Below are 22,915 nucleotides of genomic sequence, written 5' to 3'. Positions count from 1 at the left end.
GCAATAGGAATGGCCCAAAGCCCATAAGGAGAAGATTAAGAACAACCCAGCTGACACAGACTTAGTTTCCAGCTATGTCTCACAAATCCTCAGGTAACCAATAATTGTAAAGAATTGTCTTCTCTAATAAAGGGGGTTTCAATTAAAGACCCCCATGACTCCTGGAAATCGGCAGAGCACTGTACATACAGTTGTGGTTGTGCCTGGTATAACCACCTTCATTTGAATGTTTTAGTACAAGGACCAGCTTCTCCTGTACATACTGGTTTATTCCTCGATACACTAGGACAAGACCTTTTGAGTTAAACATTAATGACCTATCCTTAAATATAAGGGTTTTTTTAATGTTTTTTTATTTTTTTTACATATATTTAAAATCAAATAGTAAAATATCCCTTTTTTTCCCCTTAAATTGTTTTTTGATTACAGTTTTTTTTTTTTTTTTCTGTACTTATTTTTATGGGTTTGCTAACAAGCTGCTCCTATGTAATGTTATCAGTATTTGATCAAATGCTTTAAAGCTGCCTCCTGGCCATAGACAGCAATAAACTGAAGACAAGTTCTATGGAAGAGGTTTTTTTTTTTTTTTAGACTGTTCTATGCGGGTGTGAAGGGGGGGGGGGTAAGATATAAACTGTGACATAATCTATTTTCTGTAGTGGATAGGTGTTAACTTTTATTTTAATCCCTTCCTGTTTTTTCTTTTTCATTCTCCGTAATGGTGTCATTTAATAGTCTTACAATATACTGGGAAGCTGGAAAGAAATTCAGAGTGTTTGCACAAATTTCAGCTTCATATTTATGGTGTTCACTATGCAGCCAAAATCTGTATTTTATGGGATGGAACCATTAAGGAGATGCTAAATTTATATATTTGTGTTGGGTGTGTTTGTATTACGTTTCAACACGCACAAAAGAACAAAAAAATCTAGGCGTTACCATCTATTGACATACCATTTTAGGGAATGTCTAATCGCTTCTTCAAATTTTTATTGGAGGTGAAAGTTTGTAGACTAGGCTTCAAGATTATAGTAACAGATCGTTGCTCCCAGATCTTGTTAATCAAAACAAAAATATTTGGCTTACAGCAGGCCTCCAACTTTTAATAAATGAATAGTGTATGTTAATATAAGGATCTCTGTGTAATATAGCTTATTGAAAAAAATATTTCCTTCTCCACTTATTGAGCTGTTCACCTCTTCCTCATCAGTCTTTGTATCCATACACTGCTCACACATAGAACTCTATGGAGAGAGGAGGAAGCTGCTAAATGACTTTCTCATTCTGTGCACTGGTAGACTTACATTAAAACCAGTGTTTAAATTGGGACGGAACTCTGTTCTGGCATAAAGAAACTGTCCTTCAGCGTTCCAGTATAAAGAACCCCACAAACACTATCCTTATACCCGGGGGTCTTTTCAGTTAATTATTCAGGGGGGTTAATTATTCCAGAGGGCACCCTAAAAAATTTTTTTCACAATTTATGCACTGCTTAAAACTTAGTGTTAAGAGTTCTCTAACTAGAATATCATCAGTGTATGATCAGCAGGAGCTCAACTACTGGGGCTCCAACTAAATATTCTATAGAAAACCCCACAATGTAATGCTTTGTCGGTAAATACAACATAGCCCTATTAGAGTAACTTGGGCTGTGTTATAATTCCACCACTGTGCTGGGTTGAAGATGCCAATGATATTGGTAGTGTTGCCGCAGCTAGAATTGAACAGGTTGGAGACTACTAATGTAGACTAATAGGTAAAAATCCTTGTCTAATTGATTTTTCTCCATTCATTACAGCACCTCAGATCATCCAATTGCCAAACTAGTAATCCACCTCCAGTGCCAGATATATAACCGTCTATATCCAGTTATCAGTAAAGACTCCACTCGGGAAACCTCAGACTCCAAACTTTTCCGCCATTCTCTACCAGCAGGCATGGATCCTTTATTAGCCCTTAACACGACTCAACTGAAATCTTCAAAGAGTTTACACAGTCTCCCTGGACCTTCCCGTCCTTGCATCCAGCACAGTCTCTCTATAGGAGAGGGGCTTGAAAGCTTGGAGAAACCCTGCAGCACCCAGCTGGATAAAGGACAGGACAAGAAAGTCATGGAACACTCTTTTGAGGACTTGGAAAGTTTACTGTCACCTACATCACTAACTATTCCAGCTGCCCTTCAAAAATTGACTGTGGCACAACACTTAAATGTTGTGGTGAAAGAAATCCACAATGCCAGAGGTAGGAGATTTAGGATTAATATATGTATAAATTATATATAAATGCTGTATCTTCTCATGGGTGAACAAAGTGACCATGTAATACCACTGTTGTGTTTCTTGTCCACAAGGACCAGGTGAAAGTAAAGCAGGCAAGTTGCTCCAAGACATTTCTATTTCCATGTCCCTACTACATGTACTTATGGCTGCAACCAGGCGTTTGATGCCTAGCCGACAGTAAAAAATATTCGCTTGGCATAATGTTCCACACCAATGCTGGGCAGCCAGCAGCCTACTGGATTGGGGTGCTTGCACTGTATGACACAAATATTTGGGTATCATATTATTTTGGTACTGTGTAGAGGATTCACACACAAATGTCTTATGAAACTGAGCAAAAGCAAGAGGTAATGTCCCTTAAAATGCTTCAGCTGTTTCATGTTAACACACAAGGGGGCAGCACAGGACATTGTAGACTATTGAGCGTGACTATAGAATGAATGTGATGATATTAAAGCCACATGTGTTCAAAGGTACCCAAAATTTAATAAATATAAGAAGGTTATGTATACATGAGGCTTTTAATGTCAATCATGGGTAATAGTCAGGTAACATTTTAAGCTGTTTTATAATGAATGTGCCTACATGTCAGAAGGGAATATTATGAATATTATAGTATTGTTATATGTACAGTATATATCAATGTGTTACTAGACCATCATTAGACTGCAGCTCTGGTGATTACAAACGAGAGATTTTTTTTCCTCCCCTTTGGTATTTCCAGTTGTGATCTACTCTTCCATTCTTTGCATCATAGACCCTTCCTAAGGGAAGGCTTCACTGACTCTGAACTTGAGTCCATTATGTACAAATCCTTTCCATATAGAAACTGTTGTCTATGTACTACCTATTGCATTACTAAAGATGTAAATCTGGTAACGTCCGCTATCTGTCATTCTATCATTTCACCAGACCGACTGCTATCATCCGCCTTGTTTTCTCTGAATCTCCCTTCGAGTCCACAAGTGAAGGAAGCCTGCCTGGAGTGTTTAGAGGACAGCTTCTTCCCCCCTCTTTGGCCAGCACTTCTTGCTCTATACAGGTAACAATCTCCTCTATTTCATGGAATATGGGAATGTTCCATATAATATATAGGGAATATGAAGGCTACCATGTGATGAGGTCTGAACCTAAATTTCTGGGTCCTCTTACTACAGACTGGGCATACCACTGGCCCTTGCAGTTCTCATCCTTACCCTGAAGCGGTCTGTATTGGATCCCTTCACTTATGCCCAATTATAAATCTGCTTATCCGGCATTGATCATTGAGCACATCGCTGGCTCACTCCCATCCAAATGAATACAATTTACATGGTCACTAGACGTAGACTACATTGTCGGGAAGTGTCTCCTACATATTCTGTAGCTTGTTAGGCTTTAGACTTGAAGTGTGTTGTGCTTTGTTTTTCTCAGCTTTTTCCCCTCCTACTTTTTTTTTTCTAATTACCACATCGGAATAGCCTTAAGAAAGGCTATTTGTCTCCTACCTTTAGACGTGGTCTCCGCTGCGCCATTTACCGGTTTTAACCGGTATGCAAATGAGCTTTCTGCAGCAATGAGGGCGGGCCCCAGCGCTGAAAGGCCGATGAGCGCATCCCCATTGCTGCCCAGAGCTCTTAACTGCGCCGCCTCCTTCTTCTGCAGCAACACCGCCTCTTCTGGCTTCTCTTGCTCTCACAGTTCAACACAGGAGTCGGCCAGCGGCCATTTTTGGGTAGCCGCTCTTACAGTTCAATACAGGAGCCGGCCGGCCGACCCATTTTGGGGTGGCCTCTCTATGCTCCTGTATAGAACTACAAGAGCAAGAGAAGCCAGAAGAGGTGGAGTTCCTGCAGAAGAAGGTGGCGGCGCAGGAAAGAGCTCTGGGCAGCAATGGGGACACGCTCATCGGTGTTTCAGCGCTGGGGCCCGCCCTCATTGCTGCGGAGAGCTCATTTGCATACCGGTTAAAACCGGTATTTCTACGGAACAGCGCAGCGGAGACCTTGTCTAAAGGTAGGAGACGAATAGCCTTTCTTAAGGCTATTCCGACATGTTCATTAGAAAAAAAGGTAGTTTAATGGTAGAATCCCTTTAAGAAAAAAAAGGTGCCCACCCCCCGCCAGCAATGAACAGCAATGTTTGAGGTAACATGGCAGCAAGTGTTTAGTTACCCTATAAAGACCACCAGAGGGAAAATGAAATCTTACATGATCCCCAAGTGTTGTGCATAATTCATGGCATATGAGGCAAGGAAGCTTTATAGCTACTCCTTGTAAATAATGGGGGGGAGGGGGGGAGTAAGGGTCTCTTCATTCTCTAAATAGTTTTCTAAACTAATCTGCCTTTAAAGGGGCTCTATCAGCAAAATCAAGCTGATAGAGCCCCACATATGCGTGAATAGCCTTTAAAAAGGCTATTCAGGCACCGCTAAAGTTATATTAAACTACACACACACACACACACACCCCCCCCCCCCGTTTTAAAATAGAACCCTAAAACAGAATGGGATAAACTTACCGAACGTGCATTCAGGGTTCGCCGTTTTCTTCATCCACGCCTCCTCTTCCTCCGATGTCCTCGGTTCCCGTCCTCCTCCGGCGCTCGCTAACTGACATTTGCTAAAAAAAAAAAATGGCCTGGGGGCATGCGCAGTAGCATGCTGCTTCTACTACGGCTACTGCGCATGCGCCCAGGTCATTTTTTTTTTAAAGCAATGTCAGTTCGCGAGCGCCGGAGGAGGACGGGACCCGAGGACATCGGAGGAAGAGGAGGCGTGGATGAAGAAGACGCCGCACCCTGAATGCCCGCCCACCGTGCACGTTCGGTAAGTTTATCACATCCTGTTTTAGGGTTTTATTTTAAAACGGGGGGGGGAGGTAGTTTAATATAACTTTAGCGGTGCCTGAATAGCCTTTTTAAAGGCTATTCATGCATATGTGGGGCTCATCAGCATGATTTTGCTGATAGAGCCCCTTTAAACAGGATGTGTACCATCTCCAACTCTCCAGCACAGCTGGATGTTTTTTTTTTTTCCTGTAGTGCCCCCTCATGCCAGAGCGATCAGTGCTGTTAGTTTCTGCAGTAAATATGCTAATTGGACTCTGTCAGGTGCGCAGTCTTCTGCTGCAGTAGTCACCCAATATTAGAGAGCCTACTTAGCATAGTAGTGGGTGCTAAAAATAACTGCTTTGAAATCATCAGAATGGCACCTACTGAAGGATGCAGAGTTAGTCGGTGAAAATGTCTATGGATGGCTTTACCTTTTTAATGAGTTTCCTTTACTTTTCACTCAGACAGGTGTTGCACGCTCGGGAGGAATCTCTACTTCAGATCATGAATTTGTACAGTACAGCTAGACCATCTGTGGTGGGGGTCTCAAACAAGCTATACCCTGAAGATGTAAAAGAACCATATAGGGCTGCTGTGGAAGAGCTAGAACATCTGCCACATCACCGCACTCCGCAAAGAAAACTGGAGGTTATCGGTAACCAGAATTATTATCTTCTGTCCCGTCACACATGAATAATTGTCAAATGAACAATTTTTTTGAAATAGGCTTACAATTGGTACAAAAAGGGTGAAAGTACTCAGTTTTGTATTTTTGTGAAACTTAGAATGTTTTTTAAAAACAAACAAACAAAAAAAACCCTCTCCTTACCAATCCCCCCCCCCCCTTGCTCCTTACCTACATGATCCTGGTCTCCACAAATGTTTACTTCCTGGTTCTTCCTCAGCACACAGGAAATGCCCGCTCAGTCAAGTGCTAAATATCTTTTATAGCCATTGTTTGACCTATCCTAGGTTCACACCTGCATTCGAGGGGTCCACCTGGGGACCTTCCAAACAGAAAACTTCCTAAAGAAAAAAACCCCAAAAAGACAACAAACTGTTACCTGCAGACTGTAATGAGGCCTGCTGGGTTTCTGCACAAAAAGGTCAAAAAAAAAAAATGCCCGCATTTTTAAAGTAGAATGGGGAAAAGAATCCTCCAGCGTAGGCTGGGTGCAGGTGTGAACCTAGCATGAGCCGTATTTGTTGAGATGGGACATTGTAAGAGAATAGAACTGGTGGGGGATCACACGTTTTTTGTTTGGGGTGTGGTTTTTTTTTTTTTTTTTTTTTTTTTCTTAAAAAAACAAAACAATTGTCACCCACCAGCAGATAAGCCGTTTTGTCCCTTTAGCAGCAGGCAATTTAACAATTTGCATGACACAATGGATTAGAAGTCGCATACCATTTTAATGATGTGCCATGGTCACTGCTGAGCTCATCCGGGGACTGAAAGTCTGTTGAACTATGACAATTTAGAAGGTCTTGATTTTTGTAGCACTCCCTGTAGTTCTGCAGGATGTACAGCTTTTTTTAGGCTTTAAATGTGAACAATATGTGTAATTCATTGGCAGCAAGTCCCCTCCCCCCTCCCCACTTTGTATAGACATAGGTAGGGTATGAGGAACAGGGTCTTTGCACCCTCCTAGACTGTTAGCCGTATTCTTTTAGCACTTCTGATACTGTACTGTCTGGAGTTTCTACTAGTAGTTCAGACCTAGATGTTGTATGCTGCCCTGACATAGGCTGGCACAAGACAGAACTGCAATTGAATCATTATACAACTTTGTGTTATATTAACTGATTTTGCTTTGTATTTACTAGTAAGGACTCTACGTGTCATTTGTGAGTGCACAGAAGACTACTGCCCCACTCCAGGGAGTGCTGCCATGTGAGTATTGAATTTTTGGGTATAAAGGAATAAAGGTTGATTTAAAGGTGATGTACAGAGTGGAGGCTGGGATAAAATGGCCGTGGGGTTTTCCAACTCTTGTCTGTCTGACATTTTCCCTGTCTCTGTCCATCTGTATGTGTGTCTTGCTCTTCTTTTTTGCCTTCTCTCTCCTCATGTGCACAGGTTGCTGAGTACATGATGTTTATTGGGTACAGATAGGAAGGGCCCCTTAGGGGCCTTTACTGATGGATCAGATGTGACAGTCTCAGGCAGAACATGGCCTGTCCTGCAGAGCACAGGAGGCTGCGTCACTCTGCAGAGCAGCAGCTCCCAAGCACAGCGCCTGTCTGCTCTAATTAGCATACAGAGACAGAAGATGGGGGGGGGGGGGTCGTCTATGGATAGGAACAAGCCATGGAAGGGACCAGACAGCAACATGGTGGAGGGGAAGAGAACATGAAAACTAATTACCAAAGAGAGCAAGAAACGGGTCAGACTGAGATCTCAGAATATTAGTGGGGTTTGTTGGGATTCAGCAATGTAATCTTTGTTAGAAGCAGTTGGGGGTAAGATAAAGTTCACTGACAGCTCAGCAGTAGCTGTTGGAGGGGAATAGAATAAACCTAGCCGGGGTTAATAAATAAATCATGGCTGATCTCGCAGACTTCATGTTGAATGAATATAAAGATTAACCCAGGATTCAATGAAGTCATACCACCCATCATACTTGGATACACAGGGATCATTGATCACCACAATGCACGTTACATAATCTTCTACCTCTTCCAAAAATAGAATTATGATTCTACATACAATTTTATAATCTTTTGTAACCATATCTTGTATCCATGTCAGTTAGTGGCGAGAACCTCTGCAGAATGCTCCTCTCCAAAGGGAACAGTATTGTTGGCAAAAACACTGGGTGGGAACTGGCCCTGTTGTTCTAAGTGGCACCAAACTCGGGGACCTTAGTTGGACCTTGCTATTGACTATAAGGAGTTTACACTGATGAACATGTAACAGGTTAAGCGCTGGAGGGAATAATTTGGGAAGAAATGGCAGCCATTACTGTACACTTTCCTCAGATCAGTATGTTGCCCAGTGATATGAAAGGTGCACACGGTTATTATACTCCACCTACTGTCCCATATAGATGTTGTCTGATTTACTGGCATATAGAAAAGGTTGACCAGCTTCAATTAAACTGGAGCAGGACAGTAATCCAAATGTATATACCTTTGCACATGGAGTTGTCGAAGCTGATTAAAAACTAGGCAAAGCCACATTGCTTACCTGCTGAATCCCCCACATCTCCAGCGATGCCGATCTATTACTCCTGGCGGCAGCACTAGGTTGTGGGAGATTCGCCTATTAAGTAATGCTTTAACCATTACCTGCCTCTGTAACAATTTCTTTATCCTCTCAGAAAACCCATTTAAACTTCCCTTTTGCATTGCTGACAGGTTAGCTAATTTGGGCCATGTAAGTAACAGAAGTGGTAAGGTAAAATTCACCACTCGATCAGATAACTGAGTAAATCTGTACCTATGACATCTGTACTACCCTATTACTGCTCATAAAAAGGGGCGTTCCAAGATGTCTGCAAATTTCTATTTTATTTCCTGACTATTTACAGGAAGTTACTTCCTGTCCATGGACTGAAACTTGTCCTGATCATATCTGGCTGGCATGGTTGCTATAAAGTTATTTGGACATTATCAGGACAGATCTCAGACCTTTTTTTTTGTGTTTAGAGACATTTATTTACATGAAATAGAACAACCTCTTATCTCTTCAATACGGTCTTTATATAGTATGGACATCTTAAAGTAAGCAGGTGGACTACATAGTACTAAAGTAGTACTCTTAAGAGACACCAAACCATGGAGAAGCGCTCTCCTCTGAAGGAAGGGTTAAGCATAGGCAGCAGTCTATGTTGCTGAGGGCATGTTTCGGAAACAACTGTCAGGACATAATGAGCCTGGAACACCCAGACTTCCAGACACATTAGTGGTGAGTGGCCCTGCTGCGACCTCAGACAGCAGGGAATAGCTATGGGGTGATGACCCAGACACTCAAGACACCTTTAATGTTTCTTGAGACAAGTGGCAGAAAGACTAAATTCCTGGTCATGCTTCTCTTGCTCTAAGACACCCCCATAATCCTTTGCCCTCCCCATGTGTAGTTCTCCTTCTGCTCTCAACGGACTTGGCTAAGCAGAAATGTCATGACCCCAAGCACAGATACAAAAGAAGTCTCATATTTACTGCTGATGGTCAGAATCATTATTAAGACAGGTACAAAACCTCCACAGAACCCTTATCCTTTCCATTGTGCCTTCTGGATCACTTCTGCTGCGCTATTTCTGTTAAAGTGCCTTGAAATCATCTGTAAAGATGCCCATAAATGCGATTTAGGATATTGTGCACACTAGGGAGGGGATCAGTTTCTCAACTGACAATTTTTTCTTTCCAATTTCCCCATACGCATTGACATTTGGTCCAGGTGAGTATGCAAGTAGCTGCAGTGGCTTATATTGAGGGGGGAATATCAGGTTTGAGTGTTGAAGGTCAACATGCAGATCCTTATTTTCAATGACCTTATCTTTTAGGGGAAAGTCATGCAGCCCCTTATACACATAAGATAATGAATTAGTAGTGTCCTAATGGTTGGACAACTGAGCTAATATGGGGCAACTTCTCTGAATTATATATGTACCTTATCTACTGTTCCCTGTTATCTGCAGTTTGTTTGATATGAGTATTCTTTTATAGCATTTGATTATTGACGCTTAGAACTCAATGTTGATCCCCTATATGAGCATGATACTATTGACAAGTACACTTAGCTTAAAAATTGTCATTAATTATAATTTCTAGACCTGCCCTCTTCTCCCTCACTGTAGCTGGCTCCTCATGTAATGGTCTCACAAGTTTGACTATCACTATATTATATAGCTGTACCTGTATTTTGAGCGATTGTGTTCTGTGATATTATTCACTGAGTTTCCCGCCTGACCTTTTCCAGTGGTGCAGACGACCTATTGCCCATCCTGGCATTTGTAGTGCTGAAAAGCCGCATGTCCTTTCTGCTGTCCGAGTGTGCCGCGCTGGAGGAGTTTATACGTGAAGGGTGAGTGGCCACTCTTACTTCCGCTTCTTCCTTTACATGACAGTGTCTAGAAGTATTACTGAGTCTCCACTAGCATTAATTAATAGCAGGAAAGCCTCCTGTCCCTGTAATGTCACTCACTTTTACTCAGCAAGGGTGACATGTCTGTTGTTGTGACAGCTTTATTGTCTGTCGCTTGTTTCCCTGAGCTAGTTCTGCAGACTCATGTCTCTGCCTATTCCTCTCGGTCACTTTAACTCGCTGCTTATATTTCTCCTTCCCAACCCGTCTCGTTGTCTAGTCTCAATTTTTCTGCTTGTTTTCCTTTCATAGCCTATTTTTGTACTTTATGCCCCCTCCTCCACGCTGTGCTTTTCCTCACTGTATACAGTGTAAATTCATACCCTAGATTTTAATCCTTTCCTGTTGCAGCCATTTTTTAGTTTTTTTTCCCTCACACTTACAAGACCCATCCTTTTTTGTTGTTGTTTTTTTTTTTTTTGTTTTTTTTGTTTGTTTTTGGCTACAGCTGGGTTCACTCCAGCACTTGAACTCCGTTCAGGGTTTCCATCCCCGAACCTGCCTTAAATTCAGACGGACCCCATGATAATTCTATGGGGGTCCCCAGGCTTCTGAAGGTAACTGCTTTTTTAAACAGATTAGGTTTTTGTTTCAGGGGTGTCCCTAAACTGACCCTGCAAATGGAAACTCAAAGGCAGGTGTGAACCTAGCATAAGCTGGCTCTCTGCAGCAGCATAAAGTTCTGCAGTGTCATCTTACAATAGAAGATAGCAAATGCCAAAGTCACTAAGAAAAATAATTGACTTCCTTGGCTTTTGCTGTCTTCTGAGATAAGATGCCAAATTATTGCAATTCATTCTGCTGTAAAAAGTTGTGTTAACTCTGCTACATTTGCCCAAACTTTTTTACTACTAAGGGCAGGTTCACACCTGCGCCTGGTCTAGACTGGAGACTGAAACTCTCCTATTCAAGTCAGTGGCAGTCAGGCAAACTTTTTCCTCAAGCTGAAAAAAGTCAAAAACGGCGAAGGGAAAAATATCTACTCCTGATTCCACCTGCAAAAAAAAAAACCTGAACATGCCCTCATAAGGCACCAGGCTATTATGGGGAGAGAAGATACTGTATCTACTGATCATGAACAATGAGTGTGAGCTGAGTAACACAGCTTTCAATTGGCAAGTAAGACTGTCTTTGTTTCTAAGCCAATATCATATTTCCCCTTCCAGCTTCTGTAATACATCTACTGTAGATGTTACGAAGGAGTTAATATATAAATCCTATTTTATTTTGGTGTATGTAACTGTTCTTTACTGCACAAAACAAAAGCCATAATTCTGAGTACTGTTTGCTTTTCCTATCAAGGGCATTCAGTGATTGTAATGGAATTTTTTTTTTTTTTTCCTGTGTGGGGGCGGCCGAGGCTAATTGAAAACAGTTGAAGGGTTTGTCCAGGATTATGATTTTATGGCCTATCCTTAGGATTGGCCATCTGATCAGTGGGTGGCAGATAGGCGGCCCCACACCAATAAAGCTGTATGGGGCAGTTTCCTGGGTCCATACTATAAATGTGGGATTGGCAGCAGTTGGATCTGTGGCCGGGTGCCAGTACTGTAGCTCAGCTCCAATTGAAAGAAATGGGAACTGAGCTGTAGTTCCGGCACCTAAACACTGTATGGGAACCTTACCCAACTGCCTATGGCCCTGTCGTTTATAGTATGGAGCCCTCTTGGGGACCCTCCACTGATCAGATATTTATGGCCTATTCGAAGTGCAAGCCATAAAATCCTTAATCCCTTAACATCTGAGTAATCTGGCACCCTCTGATCATCTTATTGGGGGACCCTTTTAGTAATATAAGGTTGCTCACTTTTGAGTCTAGATCTAATGATAAAGAAGTTCCCAAAGAGGTCTATTAACCTATGCATGTGCAGGTAGGGAAATTTGATTGTGAGCCCCACTTGGCACCGGAATAAAATGAGATTACATTCAATATGGAAAAGTCAGATTATAAATTGTGTAGAGTAACACTCTACAACCTAGATACAAGTAGTTTTTTTTTCTGCTTTCCCCAGATATCTAATTGGAGAGGAGGGTTACTGCCTGACATCCCTACAGAGTGCCCTGGCCTACCTGGAGACTCTTCCTGTGCCCCCTTCACCTCTGCATGCCTGAGGAGACACCTGAAGAAACTACTTTTGTTACAAGCTGCATCTATCCCGTGGATGGATCTTGCATTATGCACCTTACCTGTGTACATGAAGAAATCCTCAACCACTGTTAATTCTCCCATGAATGTGAAAATCGTTATATACCACTGTTACAGGTCCATCTGTAGGACATCTGTACATGGGCAAGATTTTTTTTTTTTTTAATTGGATATGAACAGCTGCTAGGTCTGTTATGCGAACACTAATATGTAACATATTGCCACTCTCGCCTGATAGCTAGTTTAGGGGAGTTGCAGCCATATTGACTGACATCCAGCTTTTCTAGAAACCTACATATTCTATTCAGCTCTTTCTTGTTTCTGGAGAGCTTGGTGCCACCCAACTTTTCTACAGTCCTAATTATTCTATGCAGTGATATAAAGTAAGAGATGTCACTGAAGAATCTAGGAAAGTTTGGTGACTATCCATACAGGAGCTGTAATGGAGGCCACCCAGCTTCCCAGAAAGAGATCTAAGAAACCTAGATGGAGTACCAACTTGTTGAAAATTGACAATTTAATGGTTTAGAATTACAGGGATGTTTTTATTTTATTTATTTTTTGTGGAAATATGTCTCCTTCTTGTGAAGATGCTTTGCTAAGCAATTGAAGAAAAAAACAATCACTTGCATTGAAGATGCCAACAAGAAGGCGACAGAGTGACTAAAACAGCACAAAAGATTAGGATGGGAATCAAATACCGATGATGTCATCATAATTATAATATTGCACTAAATTACTTGTATCATTTTAGTATCACAGGCAAGTTGTGGTGCTTCAGATGTTTCCAAACTACAAAGCTAATGTTGCTGGGGCTTGTAGTTCTCTTGTAGACGGCCAAGAGTTGAAGTTTCAAAGACTGCAGAGCAATGATCTCCAACCTATGGCTGTCAAGCTGTTATAAAGCTACATCTCCTACAGGAGCTGGGCATGGCATGGGGGAAGGGGGGAGGTTTTGGCACAGATTGAAGACTGCTGACCATGCCCATATTAAACAATAAGGTTCGGTTTATACTTTTCTGCTTGAGAAAGATATTTTAATAAAGTTTTTTTTTTCCTGAAATGGAGACTTTTACTGAGCATTTCTTAAACAAAAGACAATAAGAAATCATTGGGACTGGTCCATCTATTTCTTCTTCCTGGCAAGACATTTTGAGTCTGTACCAAGTATTCTAAATGGAATATTATTGCTGTCTTATAATGGATCTATTTATAGATATACTTAGCTCCACATGAGTTCTTGTCTTCTTTACTTTGTGTTTAATTTCTTCTCTTTGCTAAACCTTATTCTAATTAAAAAAGATTTTAAACAAAGAGTAATATTTTCACGAAGTATGTGTAAAGAAGTATTTTATTACATACTTAATGAGTCCTGTGCCATATCCATAATATATTTAGGTTGTTTTGCATGGTTCAGTTTTGGGATAAGTGAGGTTCCCTATAGTGAAAAACTGAATTTCCATCGCAGTAACTAAATTACCGCAATTATTTTCTCTATATTATACACAGACCTATGCAGAATCCTAAATCTGATGGCCTGCTAAAGGCGTACTGAAACCCTACTTGTTACACCCCTTTGAAGAGCATTAAAAGGGAACTGGATGTTTGTTACTTAGGCTAGTTGTAGACTGCAGAGGTATTCTTTGGTTTTCTACCCAGAAAACTGTCAGTTCACTGGGTAGTATCTACAGTGGCGACCAAAAAAAAATGCACCACCAGTGGAATCTGTCAAATGTATGTGATGCGTATAAATAAGTCCCTGCAGAAATGTATACCTCCTACTACGAAATCGACTTGAAAATGTCACATGACATGTACAAAATTGTCATCCAGGAGAGAAGAGGATAGAAATGGAAAAAGACAAAATCATTTTCGCTACAATCATTACATTTTGTGAAATGGTGCGGTTTTTTTGGCTGCCACTGTATAGTAGGCAGCACATTAACAAGGATATAAAAGTAGCGAGGACAGGCTGATACAGCTATTGGCCAGATTTAATATTGTGGTTACTAAATACTGGTGTAAATGTGGCAAATCTAGTTTCAGCTAAAATTGTTCAACTTGCTGAGTGTGGTTTAAATGTGCCAAAAATATATAGATATATATAGATATATATAATAAAATATGGCACCATTATATAATCTTGCTCAATATAAACCCAAGTAAAAGGTAGCATATACTTAAAGCAGAAAGCCCAAAGTTAAGCCAGGTTTAACATCCATAACCAGCCTCTCTTATAAATGTAGCATACTTCCAGACTGCCTGTCTTACTATTAGTAAATCTGGGCAACTAACTTCTGCTGCTAAAAAAAAATAAAAATAATAATTCTAATCCATCTGTTTTACTAGTACAGCTTTTATATTTGTGATCTCACTTTGCTATTCATTTCAGTGATTCACCATTTCCTCTTCAGCAGACACTCGGCTATGGATCCTCTTTACTACTCCCAGCGGTATCTGCATCCAATGTAGGACATATCACCACGTCTGCTACTATAGATCGATAAGTTAGGTTTACATACACAACATGCGAGTGTTATTTTATTGAACTTTATTTCACATGGAACAGTCCATTTGAGATTGGATTGGTGAAGGGGAGGAGGGATGTAGCCTATAGGAGCCATCAGAGATTACAGCAGATGGTCAGGGGATGAATTTATGAAATCATCTCTTCATTATGAAAGTCCCAGAGAAATGAAAAATAGAATAATCACGTGTCAAGAACACGGGCTGTAAATCTAAATGGGGGATATAGAATGCAGCATCATCAGGATTGTAATTTTTTTTTTTTTGTCCTAGTTTTTTGGAGGGATTGTCTAATTATACTTTGGTCTTCAGGTCTTAGTCACTTAACAACCAAAGGTTGAGGGAGCGGGGGGAGAGGAATGTTGCAGCCTTAAGAGATCGCTTTCTAAGTGGTTAGTGGTTTAAAATCTCTTCCCAAGCGGATCCATATCAAGAACTTGCGTTCTGTGGAGATTTATCAATGAATGTCTTTAATGTTTTTCCTAGAAGTTGCTTTACACAAGGAGGAATGATGGCACTGTATACAATGTCATGGTTGAAAGGGTTTGTTACAGTACACACTAGGGATATGAACCAGGTTTCATACACAGGGGTTTGTCCCAAAGCTCACAGCTTCCCTTCTATGATAAGTGTCTTGAGGTCAGTGGTGGAGTTGGCACAGAGCACCGTGTGGGATACCTTTCTTTTTTCCACCAGTGATGCAACTGCTTCTCCCACCTCCAAATGACTCACATACCCTGGACCAAGACGCTCTGGAGGAGCCACTCCCATGTTGATTTTTATCTGACAAAAACAAAAACATATATGTACATATGAGACTTCTGCTAAAAATCTCCATGAGTATGGCTGATGCCCATTAAGATTAGATTTAATGTTTATTAACCATATAACGTTCACATCATATTTACTGCTCTTATTCTAATACCCCGAATAAGAATGCTTCTTTTATCCAACTCACTTTAAATGAAGTTCATATTAGCACAAACCTCATTCAGTTTACAGGGAACATCAGGATATTCCTCACGAACCACTTGAGAAAATGCCAGTGCTCCTGCTGCACCCAAGGTTAGAAATCCAGTACCAGGCATAAGCAAACGTTCACCAGCTCCTCCTATGGTAATGTGAAAAACTGCATAAGCATCATCAAAATATACTGAATATTGACTGAAATTCTAGGTTAACAGACCAATCTGCCTACCAGTAATAAAGGTGTATGTTCCATTTGGATTATCTTTTACCAAGGGAAAGAAGGCCTTCCAGGATGTAAAGGTGCTAAGAAGTAGAGTATCCAGCACCTACAAGGAATGAATGGATCCATAAGTTACTTTGTAAAAGTAATATTGCCCCTGACCACTTGTGCCTATGATTATCTATTGTAACTATGTTAATAGTATACGTATCTATGAAAACTACCAATGGCTTCAGCACAACGGGCATATCACATAGGCAGAGCTATAGTACCAAACAGGTAATGGTTGCTGTATTTTATCAAGGGAGTGTCTCTGAGGTTTTAGCAGGTGATATTGTTACAAAACCATTTTAGTTAGACAAATCTATTCCTAACAAATACAGTTGCAAATATCTAAAGCACACCTAGAGTATGCGGTGGATTTTATTTTGCGCTGGGTGAACGAGGTTTGGTAAAACCCCATTTAATAATGCTGCACTATACTTTGTTACAGAGTGTCTATCCCTAATGTAATAGGTGATTCTACCCATATGTGGAAAACATCATTCCTCTCTTTTCTTTCACAACATGGAAAGCTCATGTTCATTGCATGGACATGCTCCCAATTTCAGCCTGGTGCGAGATAATATATTGTCCACTAACAGTTTTTAATAGAGAACTTGGCTTTAATACCTTGGGATTTAGTTGTCCTTCAGCGTGAATGTGGGGTCATATACTATCCCTTCATAGTTCCCATGGAGTTGGTCTAGTCATCCCACTTCAATTCAGCCAATATCTAGACCTGTCTATCAAGCAATATCCAGCTGTGCAACTACAGTTTTACAATGCTGAGTCTGTTAGATTAAGCAGAGCTGCATTTGTTAGAGTAAGCAGAGTGGACTCTGTCACATGCCATAAAGAAGAGTATGTCATCTGGCACCAATCCTTGTCATGCAACAATGTGCTACTTGCCATTTCACTTAGATTTGCAGGTAAATCTATCACACTAACACAGATAGTTACTGCAAAGCTCAATGTTATTTCCGTAAGATTCCTCTCTCATTTACGTTCTAAGAGATTTGGAAAAATGAGCATGCACAATAAACTGACTGGAGCCATCTGGGTTTATGTTAAAAGCACCTTTAGCTGTAATGACTTACAACAAAAATGATCATTGCCATAAGCAAGTTCATTGCCACCGTACCCTCTGCAGTTCTTGCAACGACTGAGTGTGAGGAGGACCACCTTGCCACCAGCTGAACCCCAGTGAAGACACCACATCGGTCACTTTTCCCAGTCTGCTGACCAGAGCAGCTGCCGCCTCCTGTGCCCCCTGCTCAGAGCCTGCACAAAACCCAAATATAAAGGGTCAACAAGCCAGACAGTGCTGCAGGCAACCCCTCCCCCCTTAGAATATTACATAGTGAGACAGTAATATCAGAGACTGTACATGGAGAACAGATGTCTGAGAAATGTGAAACAATGGACATAGATAGAGCTGGAGATTAAAGGAATAGATTCTCAATGCCGTGTAGAGCTGCAATCCATATAATCTTCATATGATTTACAGGTCTTACCCACATCAAATTTAAGGTCTTACCCACATCTCCAACCATGGTGTGAAGGCTTTCTCTGTACTCTGCTGGCACAAAACTCATCAGCTTCTCCAAGCGGGAGTTATCTCTTGAAATTACAGCCACCTTGAACCCTGTGGCAAGGAGGACAATTCTTAGATGAACCTGAAGATGCTCCAATGAAGCCCCATTTTGTCTGTTATATACATCCCAGTATTAATACCACAGACTTGTTCCTACCTTTTTCCAAAAGACATTTCACAATTCCTGAGCCAACAGTACCAGCTCCACCAAGAACCAGAACCAGCCTTTGTGATGTGGACATAGTGACCAGCTCAACAGCTGAATTCCCAGACCACAAAGAGAAGTATGGCAATGGAATAGAGATCAGCTATAAAGACTCAATAGTGATCTTTTCATGGCACCTCCCAAAAATCCTTCATACCTCCCTGAAGTCTCCCACCCCAACAAAACCATCCAAACCCCACCCTCCTGCACATCCTTCTCTGAATTCATCTAATACCAGTATGGCCTATAAACCAGTAATAAAGGGAGAGTTAACTGCTAAAAGAAACAGTTCACAGTGTTTGGATGTTCTTTGGGATAGTGTATACGGCTAATCCATAAAATCCTGGACTATTCACTGACATTTACATATGAATTATCAAATAAAAGGTTTTTAAGAAAAAACAGGGTTGATAAGTCACAATATAGTATTAAAAAGAATGTTTAGACATTTTGTGGCTTATTGCACATAATCAGAGTTGTCTACTAAAAATACAGCTGTAAATAAATTAATGTACTGGCTTTTTTTTTTGTTAGTGAGCGCCCCCTAGAGGTAATCCTTGACCTATAAAGAAAAAAAAATAAATACAATTCTAAAAGTTAAACATTTAATACAGGGGTAAAGTTAATACTGGGAAAACCCCTTAAAGAGTACTTGAGTTTCCATGAAACATTTAAATATGTGCATGATCTTGCTGGTCAATCTGTTCTATGACTGTCTAAGACCTGACAAATGGTGTCATCAGTTATCTACTGCTAATAAACTGGGCCGCTAAAAAGACCCTGACACAAAAAAAGTGAAATCTGAGCACACTCAGGAAATGTAGTTGCTGTCTATGATTAGTATTCCCTACAGTAGATGTAAGTACATAGTAAACTGTTATTACATTGTAAGCTATGAGAACTCTCAGAATTCTCTCAGTTCTGTATACAGGCAGGAAAGGTGTTGCAGAAATGTAAAGGCTGCCAGGAAAACCAGTTCCTCCTCTCTCCACTCATTGTGAGTCTGTCTTAGTCTTCAGATAACTAAGTCCAGGGCATCCCTAGCAACAGGAAAAATGGAAAGGAAAAAATGTGGGGTTATTTATCCACCTGTGCTGCCAAATTTTGTATATACTCTAAAACACCTGATCACATCAGATATCACCCCCAAATATAATATATATATATATATATATATATATATATATATATATATATATATATATACAGATTATATGTTGGAAAATATTCAACCTTAGATAACCAAATCAAAACAGCAGCTATCATCCCTAAAATATAGGTCATGATATATGAACACATAGGTTGTATGTCCTTATATCAGAGGTACCAGAGAGCAAAGGTTACATGCTCTATAACAGGGGTCCCCATCCATCGGTTCACAGCGCTGTTGGAGATTTTTGGCCGGTCCGTGGGGCAGGGCGGTGGGCTGGCCTCAGTCTTAGCTAAATACTTTGCACTACGCCATGTTGCTATGATAATGTTTAAACTATCGGGTAGAACAGCATCCTACCATAGCAACTTGTCGAACTCAAATATACAGTGGGCCAAAATTAAACATTTGGACAAAGTTGTGGGCCAACCTTGATATTTATTGAAAAAATGTCAACAATCGAGGAAGTTTTGCCTTCCCATCAGATATAATAATGAACCTTTTCATATGGAAACACACTTAAGTTTTGCTTAAACAGAATCTGGAACAAGCAAAGCTTAATACAGTTTTCTACACTCTAATTTACTCTACTAGAAACTCTAGTAGACATTTGGTATGTTCTCGAGGGCCAAATATAATTACTCAGGTTTTGACACCTATATTCTAGACCCACCTTTTGGTTGGTAGTTCCCTGCAGATTGACAATTGGCTTTCTGGAAACCTAGTTGAATAATCTGTGAATAAAGCCAAATGAGAATACCAACTCCAAAAGGAAGAGGTACCCCTCTGTAAACAGCTGTTTAGAGGTTTTTCATCAGCATGAAGAAGGGTACTGGCTGGCTGGGTTAGATGTCATAGGGGTACAATGGCTCATTGGTTTTATACCCAGATTATGCCACTAGGTTTCAGTAAAACCAGCCATTGATCTATAGCAGGGATTGGCAACCCCTGGCATTGTTTCCTAAGGTGGCACTAGAGCATGTTAGTCTGGCACAGCAAGGCTTGTCCTGTGATGAAGGAGGCAGAGCTAACATTCATAAGTATTACTCCACTAAGGACATTCTGCTGCTAGCGCTGGATTCAGGTCAGGGAATAAAAGCGCCAACTAGCTATTAAATAGGAAGACGTTGAAAACCTGGAAAACCAGCAACTCTCCAAAGGATATTATTAAAATATAACTTTTAATAAATCATATTAAGAAAGTACAAAAAGTGAACAAAACAAAAACAAAAAATCCCCCATAAAAAACGCCAACGCAACGCAACAACGTTCCTTTTTCAAGGCATACAATACAATGACTATCTTCACTTCTTATACTAGAGCATTCCCCCTCATTAATGTGTATTAAACACAGCTGATTGTCACTATTTATGATCCATTACAACTTACCCATTAGAACAGAGTAAAACAAAATAAAGTAACATTTTCCACTTGACACTATCTACATATAAAATATATATTTCTCTAAATGCATGTCTTATGTTGCAATATCCCATTTCATTTCTTCCATACAACATCTTACATACTATGAAATAAACAATTCAGACTTGTCTGCGTTATTCCATGTTTTTCTTTGTTTTTCTTTAATAACCTTTCAAACTCTGACCCGCTGAATCAATCCATTCTATGTATGAGTGTACCCTCATCTAAAGGAACACTTATTAGATCTAAGAATGAATTATACATACCAATTCACATTATATGTTTCTGTTTTCTCTCATGTACCGCATCTCTAATTGTTTGCATACTCTTCACTTAATATATCGGTTTCAGAAAAGAGAGATATGAATCCACATTATAACGCAAACAAATTCACACCGTACTTAGATGTAACTAAAGACAGAGGCAAAAGTCCTGTGTATAGAAATATAAAGGATCTGCACAGGAGGCAGAAGTCCTGTGTATAGAAAGAAGGGGGTCTGCACAGGAGGCAGCAGTCTTGTGTATAGAAAGAAGGGGGTCTGCACAGGAGGCAGCAGTCTTGTGTATAGAAAGAAGGGGTCTGCACAGGAGGCAGCAGTCTTGTGTATAGAAAGAAGGGGGTCTGCACAGGAGGCAGCAGTCTTGTGTATAGAAAGAAGGGGTCTGCACAGGAGGCAGCAGTCTTGTGTATAGAAAGAAGGGGGTCTGCACAGGAGGCAGCAGTCTTGTGGGGGTCTGCACAGGAGACAGCAGTCTTGTGTATAGAAAGAAGGGGGTCTGTACAGTAGGTGGCAGTCCTGTGTATAGAAAGAAGGGGTTTGCACAGGAGGCGGCAGTCTTGTGTATAGAAAGAAGGGGGTCTGCACAGGAGACGGCAGTCTTGTGTATAGAAAGAAGGGGATCTGCACAGGAGGCAGCAGTCCTGTGTATAGAAAGAAAAGGGTCTGCACAGGAGGCGGCAGTCTTTTGTATAGAAAGAAGGGGGAATGCACAGGAGGCAGCAGTCTTGTGTATAGAAAGAAGGGGGAATGCACAGGAGGCAGCAGTCTTGTGTATAGAAAGAAGGGGGAATGCACAGGAGGCAGCAGTCTTGTGTATAGAAAGAAGGGGGAATGCACAGAAGATGGCAGTCTTGTGTATAGAAAGAAGGGGTCTGCACAGGAGGCAGCAGTCTTGTGTATAGAAAGAAGGGGGAATGCACAGGAGGCAGCAGTCTTGTGTATAGAAAGAAGGGGGTCTGCACAGGAGGCGGCAGTCTTGTGTATAGAAAGAAGGGGGAATGCACAGGAGGCAGCAGTCTTGTGTATAGAAAGAAGGGGGAATGCACAGGAGGCAGCAGTCTTGTGTATAGAAAGAAGGGGGAATGCACAGGAGGCAGCAGTCTTGTGTATAGAAAGAAGGGGGTCTGCACAGAAGATGGCAGTCTTGTGTATAGAAAGAAGGGGTCTGCACAGGAGGCGGCAGTCTTGTGTATAGAAAGAAGGGGTTTGCACAGGAGGCGGAAGTCTTGTGTATAGAAAGAAGGGGTCTGCACAGGAGACGGCAGTCTTGTGTATAGAAAGAAGGGGTCTGCACAGGAGGCGGCAGTCTTGTGTATAGAAAGACGGAGGTCTGCACAGGAGGCGGCAGTCTTGTGTATAGAAAGAAGGGGGTCTGCACAGGAGGCAGCAGTCTTGTGTATAGAAAGAAGGGGTCTGCACAGGAGGCGGCAGTCTTGTGTATAGAAAGAAGGGGATCTGCACAGGAGGCGGCAGTCTTGTGTATAGAAAGAAGGGGGTCTGCACAGGAGGCAGCAGTCTTGTGTATAGAAAGAAGGGGTCTGCACAGGAGGCGGCAGTCTTGTGTATAGAAAGAAGGGGATCTGCACAGGAGGCAGCAGTCTTGTGTATAGAAAGAAGGGGTCTGCACAGGAGGCGGCAGTCTTGTGTATAGAAAGAAGGGGGTCTGCACAGGAGGCGGCAGTCTTGTGTATAGAAAGAAGGGGGTCTGCACAGGAGGCAGCAGTCTTGTGGAGGTCTGCACATGAGGCAGCAGTCTTGTGTATAGAAAGAAGGGGTCTGCACAGGAGGCGGCAGTCTTGTGTATAGAAAGAAGGGGTCTGCACAGGAGGCGGCAGTCTTGTGTATAGAAAGAAGGGGGTCTGCACAGGAGGCAGCAGTCTTGTGGAGGTCTGCACATGAGGCAGCAGTCTTGTGTATAGAAAGAAGGGGTCTGCACAGGAGGCGGCAGTCTTGTGTATAGAAAGAAGGGGTCTGCACAGGAGGCGGCAGTCTTGTGTATAGAAAGAAGGGGATCTGCACAGGAGGCGGCAGTCTTGTGTATAGAAAGAAGGGGGTCTGCACAGGAGGCAGCAGTCTTGTGTATAGAAAGAAGGGGGTCTGCACAGGAGGCGGCAGTCTTGTGTATAGAAAGAAGGGGATCTGCACAGGAGGCAGCAGTCTTGTGTATAGAAAGAAGGGGTCTGC

The 22,915-nt window shown here is 41.4% G+C and overlaps 2 protein-coding genes across 3 annotated transcripts in view; one reads left to right on the top strand and one right to left on the bottom strand.

Moving 5' to 3' along the window:
- VPS9D1 (VPS9 domain containing 1) overlaps positions 1–13,458 on the top strand; it is a 29,358-nt gene extending 15,900 nt beyond the window's left edge. For both annotated transcript variants that reach the window (XM_075281938.1, XM_075281937.1), the window contains exons 9-15: positions 8–93; positions 1,799–2,241; positions 3,192–3,321; positions 5,555–5,745; positions 6,915–6,981; positions 10,012–10,116; positions 12,189–13,458. In XM_075281938.1, the coding sequence (XP_075138039.1) occupies positions 8–93; positions 1,799–2,241; positions 3,192–3,321; positions 5,555–5,745; positions 6,915–6,981; positions 10,012–10,116; positions 12,189–12,288 (1,122 nt within the window). In that variant the 3' untranslated portion in view covers positions 12,289–13,458. The remainder of the gene's footprint in view (positions 1–7; positions 94–1,798; positions 2,242–3,191; positions 3,322–5,554; positions 5,746–6,914; positions 6,982–10,011; positions 10,117–12,188) is intronic.
- Positions 13,459–14,858: 1,400 nt separating this feature from the next.
- On the bottom strand, positions 14,859–17,985 carry LOC142213583 (uncharacterized). Its single transcript, XM_075281960.1, has 6 exons — positions 17,831–17,985; positions 17,617–17,724; positions 17,221–17,360; positions 16,047–16,143; positions 15,835–15,959; positions 14,859–15,631 (listed from the first exon to the last, which is right to left on the bottom strand). Exons 1-6 carry the CDS (start codon positions 17,913–17,915, stop codon positions 15,455–15,457), a joined length of 732 nt encoding a protein of 243 aa, XP_075138061.1. The 5' UTR covers positions 17,916–17,985; the 3' UTR covers positions 14,859–15,454.
- Between the last annotated feature and the right edge of the window lie 4,930 nt (positions 17,986–22,915).

The sequence above is a fragment of the Leptodactylus fuscus genome, chromosome 7, assembly GCF_031893055.1.
Source record: "Leptodactylus fuscus isolate aLepFus1 chromosome 7, aLepFus1.hap2, whole genome shotgun sequence".
Lineage (NCBI taxonomy): Eukaryota > Metazoa > Chordata > Amphibia > Anura > Leptodactylidae > Leptodactylus > Leptodactylus fuscus.
Note: the sequence above shows the minus strand (reverse complement) of the source record. Positions and strands in the feature narration are given on the sequence as shown.